Below are 18955 nucleotides of genomic sequence, written 5' to 3'. Positions count from 1 at the left end.
TGTTGCAAGGGGGAAGGATCGAATGCACGGAAGGAGACCGGGGCTCGGGTGATTGGCCGCTGCAGAGGCGCAGGCAGCGCCATTCCAGCCCTCCTCGACCGTCGCCCACCACACCCCCACCCCTCCCCACCCCCCTGGTCCACCCTGCAGGGCAACATCATCGGCACCTGCGCCGCGCTGGAGATCGGGCTGTCCCTGGAGGAGTACGTGTCCATGCCCCTGCCCCCCCTGACCGAGGACTGCTATGCGATGCGGGCGATGACCGGGCGAGCCGAGCTCGCCACCCAGGGCCCGGGGTCGCTGGAGGAGCTGGAGGGCGGGCCGGACTGACGTGGCGGGGCGCCGAGATGCTGGGACGGGGCCAGAGGCGGCCGCCAGGCCGCCTGCGTGGGTCCTGGGATTTTTTTCGTGTTGCTCAAGGGAAGCACTGCCGTTGGTTGGGGATGGATGCCCGCTCCTCATGCGCATCCCAGTGTGCGTGGACAAGCCATGCCACGGCAACCTCTGCCTCCATTTTCGTTCCCCCACCCCCCCTTTGCGCTCGCGCGCGGCAAACACCTTGAGATTGGGTCTGTGGAACTGTTTCCGAGGAGGCGTTGCTGGAGGGCACCCTTGCAACGTTCCCCTCCCGTCCGCTTCATTGCGCACTGTATGTGCGCTGCAGTGCAAGCTCCTTCGTCTGTTCCTGGGATTTGTGTATTTGGTGTCCTTGACCTAGACCCCTTACTGAAATGGTTTGTAACTGTACCCAAGTCTGTGATGCAGAGAGGATGGGGCACCTGGGGTGTCAGTTGAGGTTCGATCGGCATGGACATGGCTACAATGCCAGCCCACCCATCTGAGGCCTCCTTCGTCAGCCCCCTGTGGCCCCCTGTCCTCTTCTCTAGCTGCTTACATGGGCCTTATTTGGTGTGGCGGGAGGGGTGGACACTCTCCCGCGTCAGGGTAGAGGGTGCGTCGGGTGGAGGGTGCGACGGTAAGAAATGTGCTGGCTGGGGCTGCATCCAGGGTTCCGTGGCGTTCACCCGGGCAGGAGCAAGCGCGCGCGCTGGGGCCGTTTGCTCATCAAAGCTGGCGCAGCTACCCAGGGTGTTTTGGGAAAGCATGGCCGGCATCGGTCTCTCCGACCAGAAGGCTCCCTTCCTTTTGCTCAGAAGTACTCAGGCGCACAAGCACCCCCCACGCCCCCCCTCCCTGTCTGCCGCAGTCGCCCTCCGCTCGCTCAGAGCGGGGACCCGCGCTGGCTGGCCAGGGTGCGCAGGCGCAGGGCCTGGAGGGCGATGAAGCCCGCGGCGTCGCGCTGGTCGTAGGCGCCCTCGTCGTCCTCGAAGGAGGCCACGCGCTGGTCGAAGAGGGAGAAGGGCGACTTGCGCCCCACGACCACCACGTTGCCCTTGTACAGCTTCACGCGGACGGTGCCCGTGGCGTGCTTCTGCGTCTCGTCCACCAGCGCCTGCAGCGCGGCGCGCTCCGGCGAGAACCAGAAGCCGTTGTACACCAGCTCCGCGTACTTGGGCATCAGCTCGTCCTTGAGGTGCGCCTCGCCGCGGTCCAGGCACAGGCTCTCCAGCGCGCGGCGGGCGGTGAGCAGCACCGTGCCGCCCGGGGTCTCGTAAACTCCGCGCGACTTCATGCCCACGAAGCGCGACTCCACGATGTCCACGCGGCCGATGCCGTTGTCGCCGCCCAGCTGGTTCAGGCGGGCCAGCAGGGTGGCGGGGGACAGGCGCACGCCGTCGATGGCCACGGGGTCGCCCTTCTCGAAGTCGATCTCCACGTAGGTGGGCGTGTTGGGGGCCTGGGAGGGTGGGGTCGTGGGGATGGGAGGGGGCCGAGGCTTGCATGCAGCTCGAGACAGCACGCTCCCCCCCCCCAGCCAGGCCCTGCTCCCGAGACCCCACCCGTGATTCACTCCCACAGGGCACCCAAGATCGACCCAGCATGGACCCCCCTCCCCCCTTCAAGAAGAGACGAAGAATGAAAGGCACCTGCTCGGGGGACACGGAGCGGGTGAACATGCTCTCGCTGGGCTCCTGCCAGGGGTCCTCCAGCGCGTTGCCCTCGTAGGAGATGTGCAGGAGGTTGGCGTCCATGGAGAAGGGCGGCTCGTTGCGCTTGCCCTGGGGCACGGCGATGCCGCGGCTCTCCGCATACTCGATCAGCTTGGAGCGGGAGTTGAGGTCCCACTCGCGCCACGGCGCGATGACGTTGATGTCGGGCTGCAGGCCCAGGTAGCCCAGCTCGAAGCGCACCTGGTCGTTGCCCTTGCCCGTGGCGCCGTGGGAGACGGCGTCGGCGCCCACCGCGCGCGCGATCTCGATCTGGCGCTTGGCGATGAGCGGGCGCGCGATGGAGGTGCCCAGCAGGTAGGTGCCCTCGTACAGTGCATTGGCGCGGAACATGGGGAACACGTAGTCGCGCACGAACTCCTCGCGCAGGTCGTCGATGAAGATCTCCTTGACCCCCGCGGCCTCCGCCTTCTGCCGCGCGGGCTCCAGCTCCTCGCCCTGGGCGCGAGGGGGTGGGTGTGGGGAAGGGGTGGCCCGTCGGTCCTGGAGGAGGGAGGTTCCCACCACTGCTCCCATCCCCCCATACCCCCAAACCCCTCCTCCAACCAGGCCCTCACCTGTCCCAGGTCGGCGGTGAAGGTGACCACCTCGCAGTCGTATGTCTCCTTCAGCCACTGCAGGATGACGCTGGTGTCCAAGCCACCAGAGTAGGCCAGCACCACCTTGTTGATCTTGGACTTGTTCAGCTTGGCCTGGGTGGTCACGGCCCGGCGGGCAGCCCGCTGGGGGCGGGCAGCCATGGAGCGGGCGGGGGCCAGGCTCACGCCAGCCATGCTCTGTCTCTGGCCGAATACGGGGCGCGCCATCGCAGCTGCAGGGACAAACCCAAGGGTGAGAGGAGGGGAGGGAGGGGTTGAACAATGCATTACCGCAGTATTTGGAGAGGAATTGACAATGGGGTGTCGGTCAGAAGACGACTCCGTGTCCCATGCCCCAGGGGTCGGGTACTAGGGCAACCGACCACCGGCCGTAGTGGGTCCCACCTGACATCTTTGTCGCGTCACGGGGTATATGTGGATGAACAGACACAGAGTGGCAGGGTGGTAAAGGATAGAGAGAATGTAGGAGGGCCATCCCGCGCCCCAGCAATGCTCGTGACTGGAAACGTGCGAGGCCAAGCGCACTGACGGGAACAGAGCGCCTTCCCGTGCTTTCCTATCTGACCGGGCGCGGATTCATTGAGGGGGGAGCAGGCGACCAAGGGTTGGGTGTGGATCGTGCTGGACAGCATGCAACGTGACACCTGACCAGGCAGGAGGGATGAGTGCGTCGCCGGCACTAGGTCCATGGCCTGCGGGGATGGCACGGATCTGAAGGCCCCGTGCGCACGCTGGCGAGGTCAACGTGCTCGAGATTCGGTCATGCCGGAAGGTGAGACCCATTCACACGCAAATTCGATACACAGAGTGTGGCATGGTCTCGCATTTGCATGCTTTACCATGAACACCACGGATATCCCCAGATGATGCGGTGCGCGTGCGAGCTGGCTTGACGACCTGTGCTCCCCGGCGGCTCAGCCTGGCGGTGGGTCAGAGGGTGCACCTCAACGTCACATCTGGACCACCACAATCCTTTCGGATGCTGGACGGCACTGGCGCGCTGACGGCGCGCACACCCATGCTTGGGATTGGTCAGAACCATGTCTGGTGAGGATGGCGGTGGCTGTGTTATGGGAAGATCCCCTCTGTGACGTTCACCCCCTCCACACTGATGCAACTGCACTGTACCATCGCCCAAACGCGTGAAGTCCGAATCAGGGGGCAGTTTCACTGTGCAGCACCCCCTCTTTGTCCAGGCAGCCAGTCCATCCCGGGAGGTACAAGGTGCAGAGTGATGTCTTTCCCAAGCATTGCATTCGAGTGAGGGTAACCACAAGTGAGGCTGACGAGGCGAGTGAGCTCAGCGCTGGAGAGCTACCGATGGAGGGCCCACCGGACGCCAAGGAGAGCAAGCCTGCCACGTTTTTGGCCATGTTGCACCGAGCCCTGCTTGCACACTATTCATGCCCCCAAGCCCTGCAGCGGGCCTACACTGCGCAGTTGCAATCATAATAACTCGACACACCCTGTCGACCAGACAGGCTTACACAACGAGGCGCCAAAGGGGAGAGGTATGCAGCACATGGTCAGCGAGCGCGACATGGGATCCAATCACCTAGCTGGGCGTTGCAAACCGATCCAGTAGTGCCACTCATTCCCGAGCTGTTGATGGAAGAAAGGAGGGAGGCGCCATCGTTGTTAACATGACCGCACATCTAGGGGACATGTCATGAGATAACCAATCAAGCCTCTCCAGTCCAATTTGTGATCGGAAAAAACGATCCAGCATTTGTTGAAGTTTCGTTTCATCCCCTGGGGACGGTCTGCCGCCCTCTCTGTACCGACTCAGCGCGCATAAGCGCTGGTGAAGAGTAGCTTTGATCGTGTGGTCTCGGTGAGCATCACAAGGGCCCGCATTAATTGTAAATCTTCATGGTAAGCAGATCAACTTCGTTGTAGCCCTTCAAATATCCGCGACACTGACGCCAGACTGCCCACAGCCGTGCAGGGAGGAGGGCCAGCAAACAGCCACTCTGGACTAGATTGATAGCGCGAGGCAGTGGCTCACGATGCCGCATGAAGGACATCCGGGAGATGGAACAGCCGTGAACAACACGTCTGCCGCGCATGTGCGCCCGAGGCCGCACGCGTTTTATAAGAATGGCGTGGAAAGCCTCCCAAACACTATGAGCAAGATGAGGGGCAGAAACAGGCAGGGCCCTCATGTTCACCGATCTTTGGAGCAGGACCCTACCCCTGGTCGCCATACCCGGTTCGAGGTAGGCCATCTTGCTATAATGAATCGCAGGCATTGTCTGTCATCGTGGAATGAGACCTTCCCAACCCTTCCGGCCGCGATGAGCTGTGAACCAGCAGGCACCCCTCTCCACCTGCCTTATTCACAGAGTGGGGGAGAGGGTGCCCAGAGTTGGCGGAGGGAAGGTCGGTGGCAGCCTGAGCAACGCTGGCATCGTACCCCGCCCGGCAGGAACACAGCTGAGGTTCAGGTACGCAATGTGTGCGGCTGAGAAAGCACTCCTTTCACTTCACCTTGATGGCTGCCAGGAGAATAGGCTGGATTCTACAGTGCACCCCCTTTGGCTTGTAACTCATGGCCCCTCACCACCTGTCCCACCCCATCTGGCCCGGCACAGGGCCCTGCGCCTGCGGCATTCCCAAATCCCAGCACCGGCCCCAGCTGTGCCAGAGCGCCCCAGGGCACCTTCCGGGGCCCCTCGGCGCAGGCCAGGTCCGGGCGGGGCCGTGGACGGCAGAAGACTGCAGTCACCGACAGGGCGCCTGGGCCGATGACGGTCGTCCCCCCGCCTCCCCCGCCACCACGGCCGCGCCCCACACCGAGGAACGGCGTGGTGCCGGGCCTGCCAGCCGTCCGGCCTGCCAGCGCAAAGTCCCCGGTGCAGGTGACGTACAAGAGCACGCCGCGCCCCACGCTCTCCTTCCTGGCCATGCTGCACGCCGCCCTGGCGGCGAAGGAGGGGGAGGAGGCCGTCGTCGCGGCATACCAGGCCCACGGGTGCCTCCTGGCAGCAGGGCCTCCTTCGGCAGCAGGGCGCTGCGACTCCCCCATCGGCGACCGCATTCGAGCGGCCTGAGGCGACTGGGGCCAGGGCGATCCCCGGCATTACAGGGCAGCCGGTTGCTGGGGAGTCCTGGCCGGCATCCCAATGCGCGGGGGGTTGCATGGCAGGGCTTCAGGTGCATGCCCATCAGCGGGGCGATATGCTGCCCTCCTTCTTGCGAACATAATTCTCCACACCTCTCAAGCTTCACTCTGCTCGCTTCTCCCGTATACTTTTGGCCGATTTTGTTTCAGACGCTTTGGCATATTCATTGGGCCCCCTCCCCAATCCCTCGCCGACACGATATGCACTCCTGTGACCAGTAGACCCTTCCGCCCCTGCGTGCGCTCAACGTGGCCCCTCGTATCTGCAGCAAATGCCCCACTGCTAGGCATGTGCCAAGCCTCGCCTGTACAAGCATGTGACCCCTGTAAGGCAATCTGATATGCTGCGATTCTTGCCGAGGTTGCGTCGTGGTGCAAATGCTCACACCATCCCAAACGGGACAGCAAGCGGCGCCCGCGCGCTCTGTCTGCGCGCGCCCATGCATTGGGGTCCCAGCCAGCCTCGTCGACAGCGAGTGAGCCCATCCCAAGGGCAAGCCTCTACTTTGGATATCATTTAAGGCTGTTTGCAAAAGGTGCAGGCCTCCGCGAAGGGAAAGGCCGCCACAGCAGTCTCGCGGCGCCCTCGCGCCCACTGCACCATGTCCCGAGTCCTGTCCAACAGACCGCACCGTCGCATCTTCACGCGCACCAGCTTCGGAACCAAGCTGCTGGTGGTGCTCCCAAGTGACAGTACCATCTCCAAGCTCAAAGGTACAGTCCTGTCTCCGGCACGCCAGAGGGGCAGGGGGTGGAGGAGGGGCGACTCCTTGAACAGGACAACAAAGCTCGACAATGTGGACCTGAGCATCACATTCTCCGGTATGTCACCAAATACTTTGCAGGAGAGATTGCTCGTCTTCACACCACCGCCTATCCCGACCACGGAAGAATTTATGTGACCACTGTGGTGGTGCCGGCTGATGGAGCGGCGACGACTGGAGCCCAAACCGACTTCTCCCAGGAGTATGTCGTGCCAGACCTGTACCGCCTAATAGGTGAGTGATAGACTGCTTTGCAGGTCGGTTTAGGGACCGAGGATGCCTGACGGGTTGCAGGGTGTCACGCTGGGACTGCCATGCTCCCATTGTCTGCAAGAGTTGGGTGCATGCACTGCATGTTCAGATTCTCAGCATGCGATGAGCAGGGTCCAGCCCCTCCCTCTCTCGTGTGACAGATGCTCTGCCGAGCAACCCCAGCCAGGTGTTTGCCGGGTGTGTGGCACTGGCAGCCGGCGAGCCCACGCCGCCCACCAGCCTGGCCGTGTCTGGAAAGAATAACAAGAGGAAGAGGAAGAGCGACGGCGAGGAGGTGGCGGGATCGGGGGCGCAGCACATCAGCCCGCCTGCCATGACACCCAGCCACGTGGATGCCAAGAGGCAGAAGCTGAAGGACGACGGTCTGGCCCCAAAGAGGGCAGCAGCAGGGAAGGGGAGAGCGGCTGACGAGGCCCTGGCCTCCGCACCCTTGCTGGAGGGAGCCCCCGCGGAGAGCGAGACTTCGCCTGGCCAGCTGTCCAAGAGGAGGAGGAACAAGAAGAAAGGGAAGAAGGAGGTCGTGGAGCAGGCAGCAGCGACAGCAGCTGGTGCAGAGGGTGCCGCAGCGACGACACATGGAGGTGCAGACAGAACGTTGTCTGCGGGTCCAACGCAACCAGCAGCCCCTGCCCCCGCCCAGCCTGCGGTGGAGGACCCCAAAGCCCCCGAGTCATCCAAGAAGGCCAGGCGGAAGACAGCCCGCCAGCTGGATCTGTCCTCCGCCATGCCCGCAGCAGGAGCAACCCAGCAGCGACTCCCCGCCCAGCCTCCGGCTGTGGCCAAGAGTGGGCCCGAGGTCCCGCCCGAGATGAAGCCCGCAGCGACCCAGAAAGCCCCGCGCCGTCCACTCCCCAGCCCACCTTCTTCCCCGCTGCCCCACCTCCACCTCGGCGTGTTTGAGGATAAGTCTGGAGCGGCCAGCCCCTCGGGCAGGGGAGGCAAGGAAGGTGCGAACGCTGCTCCCGCCGTGCCCCAGCCTGCTGCCAGCCCCTCCAAGGGTCGGCGACAGACTGGAAAGGCGGCACGAGACGCCCAGGCACCACCTGCTGCAGCAGCACCACCTCCAGCAGCAAATGGAGCCAAGCAGGGGAAGAGCTCGGCAAAGTCCACGTCTGGGCCAGAGCCATCAGTAGAGGCCAGCGTCCCAGAAAATTCTGGCGCAGAGGCCCCGGCTGCTGCTGGCGAGATAAAAGTGCAGGGTGCGGGCGGGGCGGCGGCTGCAGGGTCCCTCTTGCGACCGCATGCCCAGGAGGAGGAAGCCAGTCTGGGTGAGACGTCTGAGGAGGAGTCGGAGGAGGAGGAGTCTGACGAGGGGTCGGAGGAGTCCTCCGAGTCCGACTCTTCAGAGCCCGAGAGCGAGCCTGATGAGAGCAGCGAGGGCGCTGCACGCATGGACGGCCACCCTTCGGTGAGCGGAAAGCAGCCACGCATGCGTCCTGCGCTCGAGATTGAGGAGCTGGAAGCCCCGGAAGTGCCGCAGGGCGCCGCAGCAGAGGCTCACGTGAGCGAGAGCGATGACGAGAGCGAGGTAGAGGGGCTGGGGCGTGGATGTGGTGCACCTGAGCCCCTTTGCTGCCTGGTGGTATACAGAGGGAGGCGTCCTTGTGTGGGTGACTGAGAAGCTTTGGGGTGGCGTATCCTGCCCGCTACATATCTCATTGCCCATTACCTGGTACCAGTGCCCTATGCTAATTCCTGAGCCCTTCGTCCCTGGCCTGCCACAGGCGACCCCCAGCCTTCCCAGTTCTCTGGACGACGAGGCCGGGGTCAAGAACGGCGACAAGGCAACAGAGGTGAGCAGCGCCGGGCCTGCGACGGCCGACGCAGATGCAGCCAGCGAGAGCTCGGAGGAGGAGAGCAACGAGTCTGAGGACTCGGAGGAGGAGAGCGAGGAGTCGGAGGCTTCGTCTTCGTCTGAGGAGGAAGATGATGATGACGACGATGCGGAGACGACGAGCGAAGGGGGAGTGCCGCCCCCCAGTTCTGAGGTGATTGCCAGGGGAGGGGTCGATGGGTGTGAATTCCGACGACCAGGATGGGTGCCAAGGGGCCACGCTCAACACAGCGCTCTCGGCTGGCCGATGAAGGCAGTCTGTAACCGCTGCAATCGCTGAGCAAATGGGGCAGCCTGCGCGTGCTGAATCGTATGATACCATGCCTGACCCTCAGCACAATGACAGGCTGGACCTGCCCCCTGTGCATGCCCCTGACACGCACTGCCCATCACCCGGCGACAGGGCCCTCGCCTGGATGCCAGCAAGCGGGAGCTGTTCGAGAGGAAAGGGGCGCTGGCCGCCCTGCTGAAGCGCACTGTCAGTGCATCAGGCCCTGGCAGCCCCGCGCCCTCGGCTGCTGAGCTGGCGGCAGAGCTGGACCGACGAGACGCTGATGATGCAGCTGCGGCAGGTGGGGCCGAGGGAATACCCGGCAGGCCTGTTTTGGAAGGGAAGACTGGTCGCTGTTGGGGACGTGTTCATCACACTCAAGGCGAGGGCTCAGCCAAAGCCCTGAGTGGGCATGCAGCCCTGCAGGCACCCACACAACATCCTCCTTGACAGCTTATCTTGAGCGGAGCCTACTCTGGTGCTGCAGGTCCCAAGTCATTCCAATGGCAGAAGCCTTCCAGCCAGTTCAAGGGCGCTGAGCTCCAGGTAAGGGCAGTGACGGGTGTGGTAGTGTGGTTGCTGCCTGCCTCTGCGCACGAATTTAAAGAGGTTGGGTGCACATGGAAGGGGGCACATCGAGCTTCAAGGGGCAGATGCAGGGGTTCATCATTGTCTTATGTGGTCCTTGGGTATCCAACCCATCCCTATTCACCCCCGACCAATGATGGATGGCCGATTCTCCCGTAACTCATCGTGTTCAATTTCCTCCTGCTCTCCCAGAAACTCACCAAGATAATGATCAGGGAGGTGATTGACCATGACAGGCAGGCGCGGGGCCTGAAGAAGGCGGGTGCCGCCCTCTACAGAGACAACAAGAAGCCCCAATGGTGGCCGCTGGAGGTGAGAAGGTCAGGGAAGAGTCTCAATCCACATGCAGAGGGTTCTACTGCACCACCACCCTGCATGGGCTGCCTTGGCGCCACACCTTGTCGGACACATCTCGCCCCCTGCTGACCCTGCTCCTCCCATGTTTCTTCTAGGAGTGGAATGCCACCGTCGTGGAAAGCCGGCGTGAGGCATGCGCCAGGGTATACAATGCCGCGCGCCAGATTCTGGCGACCATACACGATGTGCCTTTAGAGGGCTGAGTGCATGGAACCGTATTGTACGAGTTGCAATCACGTAAAAGAGTCTGTGTAATGGTCATGGATGACCTCGCAATATCATTAGGTGATTTGCGCGCACGCGCTCGCAGATGAAGCGCGAAGAGACACATGTGCAGGACCCACATCCAGGATGTCGACACCCAGATATTATAGAATGGCTTTATCATATTATGTATTGCACTATGCGATGTGAGCACCCATCGCCGTACGTCTCTGAGCGTCTCGAGGAGGGGTCCGACAAGCCTTGCTGAGCGTCTCGGGGAAGCCTGCGTGCCATGGCATCCGACTGTGTCTGCGATACAGTTGCTCTCCTCTTAGAGAAATTGCAAGTCCCTGCTGATGGCCCCCTTGGTGACGATGTGGGGCGCTTCCTGGCGCCCGTGGTCACGGTGCTGTCGTACCCGGACCTGCTCCGGTACCCCGCCCTAGTGGCCGCGCTGGGCTCCATCCTGGGCCGGCTGGTCGAGGAATTTGATCTGGGATTGGAGAGGAGCGAGGAAATTTACGCTGGGGTGCCGGCCCTCTTGGTGCACCCCTCCCCTGCCATTCGCGCCTGGGTGAGGAGAGGGTGGGGGCCTAAGCGGAGGGGGGGGGGGGAGGGGGGGCAATAACATGGTGGCCAGGGGAATCGGCCACCTGTCATGTAGCCGGGCTCGTCGGGCTCGATGCTGACGGCGCAGCCTCGCCCCCTTTCTCCCTGCGCAGGCCCGCTCCCTTGTCGAGGCCTGGGGCGTCCTCGATGAGCAGGCGGCGCGGCTCCTCGCTGCCGACCTGCGGGGCATCCTCGACCTGCTGGTGGAGGGGGTGAGGGGCCCGGCCACCGGACGCGAGCCACGCTATGCGTGCCGCCACCATCTCGTGCCGGCCCCCCTCCCTGACCCCCACCTGGCGTGGTCGGCCCTGACCCTGCTCCTGCCCCGGCTGGCGCACGGCTTGGCGGGCGACCAGGCCCCGCAGCTGCTGGACGCCTGCAGGGCTGCCTGCGCCGGGGGCGGCCCGGCGGCCGCCGCGGCGGCCGTCGGCTGCCTGCCCGCCCTCATCCCCTGCGGCGCCTGGGCCGTCTGGCTCGCGGCCGAGGCCGCGCTGACTCAGCGTGCTGACCTGGACCGCGACGTCCTCGACACGGCCCTGCTCGCAGCCGTCGCAGCCGCACAGGACCCTGGCCAGGGTGTGTATTTGGCATGGATGGTGCACTCGCTTTGGGTTGCCTGGGAATAGAAAGGTTTCCCTGATCCGCTGCGAAGATGCAGCTGTGAGCGGGGGCAGCCGCAAGGTGCTGATGCATGCGTGTGCTCGTCCCCCCTTGCGATGCTCCACACCCACACTCACACAAACCACACCACCCTTCTGCCCCCCCACCACCCCAGGCTCTGATGCCGAGCTGGCGGCGGCGATCAGGGGCCTGCTGGGCCCCATATTGAGAGGCCCGGCCGCCAGCACAAGGCACCTCTGCGGCCCCGTGACTGCCGCGGGGCTATCGCTGCTGGCCAGCGAGCGGCTGACGGGGACCCAGCTGGCCGCCACGTCATCAGAGTGGATGCCGGCGCTGGTGCGCTCGCTGCGCGGGCCCGCGCCGCGGCCAACCGAGGCGGTAACTGCGGCGCTGGGCGCCGCCAAAGCGCTCCTCTCCCGCGATTGCGCGGCCGTGCTGGCCTCGTTGGCACCGGGCGGGGATGCGGCGGGGGTCACCATCCCTCACTACTGCTTTCCGGGGGGTCTGGGAGACGGTGGCCTCCTGCGATGACGTGGCGGCGGCCACGACGCTGCTGGCCGCCGCTGCCAAGCTGCAGGCCGGGTCCGCGGCCGCCAGGGGGCCGGGAGGAGGGGCAGCGCAAGCGCAGCCCGTGCCAGGGGCCCGCCCCTTTGACGACTCGATGCTGGGCGGGTTCATCGCGACCCAGGGCCTGTCGAGCACGCTGGCGCGGCAGCTGGACGGTGCGCGGCAGGACGCGGCGCGATTTGCGCGCTTTGCGCCTGGCGTCGTTGCCAGTAGGCCTGCGACGGTGGTTTGTGTGTGTGGGAAAGGAAGGCATCGTCTGGGAGTCGGGGTCGGTGTTGCTTCTGGCGCAGCAACTGTGACATGGGAGGCCATACCGGGAGTCCCCAGACATCGAGGGAGCTTCTCCCAGGGGAGGCCTTCTGCAGCGCATGGTGACCCGTTACCCAAGTAAAGCTGGCCTTGCTTGTATACCACGGCCCACTGTGGTCAGTTTTGCATGCATCCCACCCCACCCCTCACCCACCCTCTGTACCCCAGGCGAGGCCTACGGCGAGACGGCTGCCGTGGCGGTGGGCTCCGCCCCCCTCTTCGTGGCCGAGCGGCTCCTGGCCATTGCTGGCGGGGCGCTGACGCGCTGGGCGCGCACGGCAGCCTGGGCCAGGCAGCCGGCGGGCTGGGCGCCGGATTTGGCGCGAGCGCTGGGGTCCCTGCTGGCCGCCGGGCCGCTGCGCACCGCGGCGGGCGACTTCCTGGCGGCCGCCACACGCCTGCCCTTGCCCGCCGCTTTCAGCGTCCTGCGGCGCATGCACCCCGGCATGTGGCCAGAGGAGGCGGCGGCGACCGACTCGCCCGACGCTGGGCCTGCGTCGGGGGGAAGGGGCAGCGGCGCAAGGCGCGTCCAGCGAGAGGAGACCCGTCGCCCCCTGGCTGATTTCCAGGCCGCCTTTGGCGTCAGGCCGCTCGCCAGCGCTGGGGGTCACTGGCGGCACGCGGGGCAGCAGCCGGCACGAGCCGGGCCCTCCGCCGCGCCGGCCGCCTGCGAGACCATCGACCTGACCGAGGGTGCCAGCCCTGCCCGCCCTACGAGCCCGCAGGAGCCGGCGGTGACGGAGGACCGGCTCTGGCCCGAGTCCTGGCCGGGCAGGGCCCCGCCCGAGGGGTCCGGCGCAGCGGATGCGGGCAGGGCAGGGCGAGGGCGGGGCGAGCGGCAGCGGGCGGCGGCCGCGCGGCCGGCGCGGCCGCGCAACTGGCAGCCCCCTAAGCGCTCCCGCGCCCCGGACTGGTCCCTGCCGCGAGAGCGGAGCCCGGGGGATGCTGCCGTCGCCTGGCCGACCCTCGCTCCGGCGAGGGGTCCTGGGCCAGGCGCGGCGCCGAGGGCTGAAAGGCCGGGGAATGACCAGAGGGGGGGCAGGAGTGCCAGGGGGAAACTCTGCAGCGGCGGGGGGGGCAGCTCCACGGGGCGACTCCAGCACATCGTCGGACGACGACTGTCAGCAGGCAACGCCAGCTTCGGGATTTGCCGGGCCCTCACGTCCGCAAACGGGGCCAAGAACCTCTGCCGGTGCAGGTCCCGCACCCTCCGCAGATCCCCCGATGCTTTCCACGGCGGTGTGGCAGGGGGCGGGCGGTGCGCCCCCACTTGCATGCCCCGCCATCAAGGTCATCTCCCCTCCCAGCTACAAGCGGGCCGGGGGCTCTCCAGGTGGGGATGGGGCAGCCTGTGGTGGGGCTGGAGGCCCAGTCAGGGTGTTGATATGATGCGGAGGGGACGAGTTTGTGGGACAGTACGGGGTGAATGGCATGGTGTGGGCCTTTCCTGGCTTGAGTAGGAGGAAGGAAGCGCGAAGAGGGGGCCCCTCCCGCCATCTCACACAACCTCACAGCTCCCCCCGAACCCTCTTCAACCCCCAGTCGCCAAGGATGGGCTGCCGCCCTGGCTCCTGCAGCGCACGCCGGCGTCGCCGGGCGGCAGGGGCCCACGGGCAGCCCTCCCCCCCGCCGTCACCCTCGCGCAGCTGCTCTCCGAGGTACTGAGTCTGTCGCCGGGGTCGCTGGAGGCCAGGCCCCTTGACCCCGGCGTGCGCATGGAGCAGCGCTTTGAGAGCATGGACGCCTACGTCCAGGCGCGTGGCAGGGGAGGCAGGGTCCACACGAAGGAGGCAACCGTGTTCTGATGCCGGTGCATTCCACCGTATGAATGCCATGGTGCGTTTCAAGCGACGCTCGCTCCACCATGATGCATGCAGACCATGCGGGCGCTGCTGGTGGAGGAGGTGCGTGCCCAGCTCCAGCTGGCCATGGCGGAGGGCGGCGTGCTGCAGCGCCTGGAGGGCGGCGCCGGGGACGGGCTGGCGAGGGCGAGGCTGGCGGAGTGCCAGCGCGTCAGCGACCACCACAATTGCGTATGGGAGATCCTGGAAGGTGTGGACAAAAGGGGGTGGCGTGACACAAAAGTGGTGGCGGTGGTGAGGGTGGGCGTGTTTGGGAGGGACGTGCATGGCATGAGAGACGCTGGGAGGCGCGAGAGCTGCATTGCCAGGGAGTGAGATGCACTATGCACAGACCTGATGAACACATCCTGTTCTGACAGCCTGCATAGATTGTAGGGTGCGCGGCCGACGCAAACCAACACCCCCCTTCATCCCATATCCTACCCAGGGCACGAGGGTGCTCTCTGCACAAAGAGCGAGGATCTGCTGGTCATGGCGCCGCTCCCTGCTGCCCAGGCGGGCAGGAATGTTGCCGGCGCCTCTGCGGGCCGGGGTGCCACGCCGCCGCCGCCGCCGCCGCCGCCGCCGGCGCCCGCACCCTGTTTCCTGCTAGTGGAGACGGTGCAGCAGGAGGCGTCCAGGAGCGGCAAACCTCGACTGACGGTCATCAAGGGCCGTCTCAGCGAGACAGCAGGTGAGGGCTGAGGGAATATTGGGGGGGTGGGGTTGAGGGTGGGGGGGGTGGCGCTGGAAGAGACGAGGGCCATGCCTCTTCCCCGGGCAACTCCTCTTCCACCCTGGTGTGCCAGCTCTGTGTCCAGGCTGGAGCCGAGTTCGAGCATCCCTCGCCCGGCCCCCAGCATCGCCAAACCCCTTCCCGCCCACCCTACTCCTTTGCGCATGCGCCCCCCTGGGGTCCACGGCGATCCTGGTCCGCGTCACCTCCCTCACGCCGCACTACCGGCAGCTGGCGGCGCTGGCGCGCTGCGCGCGCCTGCCCCTGCCCCTGCAGCGCCTGCTGCTCGACCCCGGGGCAGCGACGGCAGGGCAGGGCGCGCCGCACCACGACGATCCGCTTCCCGCTCCCCTCCGCAACGCGCTGGCGGCCCGGCACAACGCCTCCCAGCTCGCCGCCATCCGCGGCGCACTGGTGGACTTCAGGCCGCCGTCTTCGGGCCGTGGGGACCAGCCAGGGGCCGGCGGATGGGGTTCCGGCCCCTCCCTGACCCTGGTGCAGGGGCCTCCGGGGACCGGGAAGACGACGGCCATCCTGGGCATGGTGGCGGCCTTCCTGGGCTGCGCGGCGGGTGCCCGAGGTCGGGCGGGCGGCACGTTTGCGCCCCCTTGCTCGGACTCCCGGCCGGCGTCGGGTGAGGCCGTCCGCGTGCTCCTGTGCGCGCAGTCCAACGCCGCGGTCGACGAGCTGGTGGGGCGGCTGTGCCAGCGGGGCATCCTGGACAGGTGGGAGGGCGGGGGCTGGGCAGCTGGAGGGAGGGCATGGAATGCCTGGGCTTTGGGTAAGATTGTGGGGTGTGGAGGTGCACGTTGATTTTTATCTGGTGACAGAGAAGGCACAAAAAGGATGCAAGGTGTATGATGGTGGGACATCTCGTGCGCCTCTGCTTCATGGTGTGGCAACCGAGACCCCTGGGGGGCGATGCGAGAGTGGCAGGACAAACCTGCATTGGTTCACAAACCCTGAGGTGGCGATGGATCGACCACTGCTCCCACACTCAGTAACCCCCCCCACGCACACACACATGTACACCCAGCTTGAACCTCCTCCACATCGTGCAGTTACGGGAAGGCACGTGCTGTGAGGGTGCTTCGGCTGGGCACGCTGGAGTCCGCCGCCCCTCGGGCCTCCGCCACACACATCGATGCCATCGTGGCGGAAATGGAAAGGGCGGAGGCGGGCGGCGCGGGGCATGGCTGTGAGTGGCTGCAGCTGGGGGAGGGGCCTTGCGGGGTTGGCCCTGTTTGAGAGTTCCTTGTCTCCAGGCCGCCTCTGACGCCGATATGCGCCATGGCGGGAACATGTCACAGCCGTCCAGCGTGCCTCGGCGCCGTCTGCGTCCCCGCTCACCTGCAAGGACCAGTGTCCGTGACACCACCTGCCCACCTGCCAGGCCACGGCCCCCCCCCCCCCGCAGTCGCATGGGGCAGCCACGCCAGGGAGGTGCAGGACGTGGCGAAGGAGCTGAAGAATGTGCTCCAGGACATAGAGTGTCAGGAGAATCAAGCAAGGCTGATTCGCCCGATGATCTCAGAACTGCGGAACGAGTTGGAAAACGAGTCGTCCTCCCGACGACGGCGCCACGGCGATTCCGAGTCGGTGAGATGAGCGGGAGGGGGAATGACGGTATGAATCGTGGTGGATCAGCGGCCGGGCCATTGGAGGGTGGCGACACATGGCCGGCCTCTCTTTCAGGTGCCCTGGTGAGGTGTGAGGGGCTGTTGAGAGCGGTGGCAAACGGCCATCGAGCCGTTTGCTCTCCGCACTGGGTGCCAGTGTCCAGGTGGGAAGTGCCTAGACGGCAGGCACTGCCGTGGGGCGACCCACCAAGGTGCCAATCTGCCGGTCGATCCCTCCCACCCCCACCGCAGGCCAGTGAGTGGGAGGAGGATCTGGAGGACATCCAGGCCGCCATGCAGACAATGCGGGAGATGTTGAGGGGGACGCAGAGCTCTCTTGCCAGCCTGAACCGCGAGAAGACAGAGCTGCTGGAAAGGAAGAACCAGGCTGAAGCCCGGATGAAGTCCAGCAAGGAATCAGCGTCGAGCAGGAGGTGGGTCGTTTGGGCTCGGAGAAGGGGATTGATTGCGTGGGAAAGGTAGAATAGGAGGTTGGGGGGTGGGTACATCGAGTTGCTCGCGTTGAGTTGACCTGCTGGGGCGCGGGGCCAGTGGCTAGGGCTGCGCCTCTGAACCGCACCCTTCCCTTCCAACGCTCCACAACTAATTCCCCTCTCTCACCGCCATCTGCCATCCCAAACCCTACCCACCACCACCACACCTCGCCCCCCTCCCCTCCAGGCCTGATCTGAGGGCCCATGCGCTCAACCAGGCGGAGGTAGTGGCTGGCACGCTGAGCGCGCTGGGGGCCGACATCTTCCCCCCGGGTCTGGCTTTCCATGCCATTATCTGCGACGAGGCGGCGCAGGCGGTGGAGCCGGCGAGCCTCGTGCCCCTGCACCTGCTGGCGCCCGGAGGGAAGCTGGTACTAGTGGGTGACCCCAAGCAGCTCCCCGCCACGGTGATCAGCTGTGGTGCTGCTGCGGGGATGCTGTCGCAAAGCCTGTTTGAGAGGTGCCAGAAGGTGAGCTCGCGTACCATTGCTCTGAGGAGGACCTGGGGTGCTGTGCCAGCAGAGCGTGGGCTGCTTCATCTCGGTGGAGCTGTGCAGGGTGTGACAAGAGCACGGCTGCGCAGAGGGCCGCCAGGCCCGCCGCGGCACTCTGAGGTATCTGCAGCGCTGCCAGCCCCACTCCTGGGAAGGTCTCGGACCCGGTGTCTGCTGCGCTCCATGCAGTCCACCCGGCCGTGCCCTCGCCCGCACTCCACAGGCTGGGACCCCAGTGGAGATGCTGACGGAGCAGTACCGCATGCACCCCGCCATCTCGGCCTGGCCAGCCAGATTCTTCTATGATGCAGAGCTGGTGGATGGCCCAGATGTCCACACCCTCGCCGCCCCCTTCCATGCCCACCGCTGCTTCCCTCCCCTGGCCTTCTTCGATTGCATGGAGGTGAAGAGGCCGTGAAGGGGGTGAAAGGAGTAGGGTAGTGGAGTTGGAGATTGGTACCTTGTTCCTGAGCAAGGTGGTAGTGCGCGCCCGAGGGGTGAACGCCTCTCCTGAAACAGAACGTCGAGCTGGGGAGATGGGGCATGCTTGCCTGTTTTTCCCAAGTATGACGTTTTGCTTGATGACGAGAGTACTCCTGAGAACCTCACACAGCAGCCCCTTCCCCACCCTCCTCTGCTCCGCAGGGCATGGAGAGCAGGGGGAGCGGCGGCTCCCTGGAGAACCGCGAGGAAGCTCAGCTGGCCCTGAAGCTGTGCACAGGCAAGCTGGTGGGGCGAGGTGGGACGGTGCAGGCAGCCCCGCATGCTGGCTACGCTGGACCGATTGGACGGGTATCGCTCAGCAAGCTCTGGCCCTGCAGGGGCTTGCTGCATGCAAGCAGCAGGCGACCCCTGGCAGCACCCCCACCTTCCACACACACACACACCCGTCTTCCCACTGCCACTCCGCCTTGCTCCGCAGAGCTGCTGGGCTCGTACGGCGGCGAGGTCGAGTCGCTGGTGCTGCTCGCTCCCTACTCCGCGCAAGTGTCGGCATTCAAGCGCCATGTATCAGCGAATGCAGCGCTGAAGGGCCGGGTGGAGTGCTCGACGGTTGACGGCTACCAGGGGCGGGAGGCGGACGTGGTCATATTCTCCAGCGTCAGGTGGGATCTGGGACTGGGGCGCGATTCTCGCGAGGCGGGCTTCCATGCCCGGCTGTCGGCAACCAAACAGCAAGCCACCCACCAACCCCAGACGTATGGTGCGCCTCGGGGCCGGGGCCCCCCGCCATCACTCGACGCCTGCCACACAGCGCCAGCCACCCCCTCACTGCAGGGCGCGCGCGCAGTACTCGAGGGGAGGTGTTGGCTTCCTGGCGGACGCCCGACGGCAGAATGTTGCCCTGACGCGTGCCAAGCGAGCGCTGTGGGTGGTGGGACGGGCCACCACGCTGCAGTGCTCGGAACCTTGGGCGGCATTCATCGACCACTGCCGGGCGCAGGGGTGCGTCATTCCTGTGCTGGGGTCACATGATGACCTGCTGCATGCGACCCACCAGACCTGACGTGGATTCGAAAGCCTGCAAAGGATGATGGCATGAAACTGCACTCTTGCATTCACTCACACTAATGTTCTGTGC

General features: G+C 65.6%; 6 protein-coding genes across 6 annotated transcripts in view; 5 read left to right on the top strand and 1 right to left on the bottom strand.

The window, feature by feature from the left end:
- The window catches only part of F751_3669 (hypothetical protein), a gene marked incomplete at both ends in the record, with an annotated part of 4688 nt that extends 4358 nt beyond the window's left edge, over positions 1-330 (top strand). The window contains one exon of the mRNA XM_011400625.1: positions 151-330. Within this exon, the coding sequence (XP_011398927.1) occupies positions 151-330 (180 nt within the window). The remainder of the gene's footprint in view (positions 1-150) is intronic.
- Positions 331-1222: 892 nt separating this feature from the next.
- On the bottom strand, positions 1223-2875 carry F751_3668 (Argininosuccinate synthase; the record flags this gene model as incomplete). The annotated part of the gene is made up of 3 exons (XM_011400624.1): positions 1223-1798; positions 1989-2507; positions 2627-2875. 3 exons carry the CDS (start codon positions 2873-2875, stop codon positions 1223-1225), a joined length of 1344 nt encoding a protein of 447 aa, XP_011398926.1.
- A 1196-nt stretch (positions 2876-4071) lies between these two features.
- On the top strand, positions 4072-4227 carry F751_3667 (hypothetical protein; the record flags this gene model as incomplete). Its single annotated transcript, XM_011400623.1, has 1 exon — positions 4072-4227. The coding sequence occupies one exon, from the start codon at positions 4072-4074 to the stop codon at positions 4225-4227; it is 156 nt and encodes a 51-aa protein (XP_011398925.1).
- Positions 4228-6394: 2167 nt separating this feature from the next.
- On the top strand, positions 6395-10082 carry F751_3666 (hypothetical protein; the record flags this gene model as incomplete). The annotated part of the gene is made up of 8 exons (XM_011400622.1): positions 6395-6506; positions 6638-6790; positions 6970-8237; positions 8554-8817; positions 9067-9235; positions 9422-9480; positions 9715-9834; positions 9975-10082. 8 exons carry the CDS (start codon positions 6395-6397, stop codon positions 10080-10082), a joined length of 2253 nt encoding a protein of 750 aa, XP_011398924.1.
- A 293-nt stretch (positions 10083-10375) lies between these two features.
- F751_3665 (hypothetical protein) lies at positions 10376-13994 on the top strand (the record flags this gene model as incomplete). Its single annotated transcript, XM_011400621.1, has 8 exons — positions 10376-10612; positions 10806-10904; positions 11178-11268; positions 11468-11649; positions 11825-12035; positions 12358-12923; positions 13438-13522; positions 13732-13994. 8 exons carry the CDS (start codon positions 10376-10378, stop codon positions 13992-13994), a joined length of 1734 nt encoding a protein of 577 aa, XP_011398923.1.
- Positions 13995-14069: 75 nt separating this feature from the next.
- Positions 14070-18880, top strand: F751_3664 (putative ATP-dependent helicase C29A10.10c; the record flags this gene model as incomplete). Its single annotated transcript, XM_011400620.1, has 10 exons — positions 14070-14241; positions 14891-15491; positions 15828-15964; positions 16184-16365; positions 16638-16819; positions 17067-17349; positions 17597-17776; positions 18019-18112; positions 18296-18479; positions 18652-18880. The coding sequence occupies 10 exons, from the start codon at positions 14070-14072 to the stop codon at positions 18878-18880; spliced, it is 2244 nt and encodes a 747-aa protein (XP_011398922.1).
- Between the last annotated feature and the right edge of the window lie 75 nt (positions 18881-18955).

Source organism: Auxenochlorella protothecoides (assembly GCF_000733215.1).
Source record: "Auxenochlorella protothecoides strain 0710 unplaced genomic scaffold scaffold38, whole genome shotgun sequence".
Lineage (NCBI taxonomy): Eukaryota > Viridiplantae > Chlorophyta > Trebouxiophyceae > Chlorellales > Chlorellaceae > Auxenochlorella > Auxenochlorella protothecoides.
The sequence above is the reverse complement of the archived record's forward strand: the minus strand, read 5'-3'. Positions and strand labels throughout refer to the sequence as shown.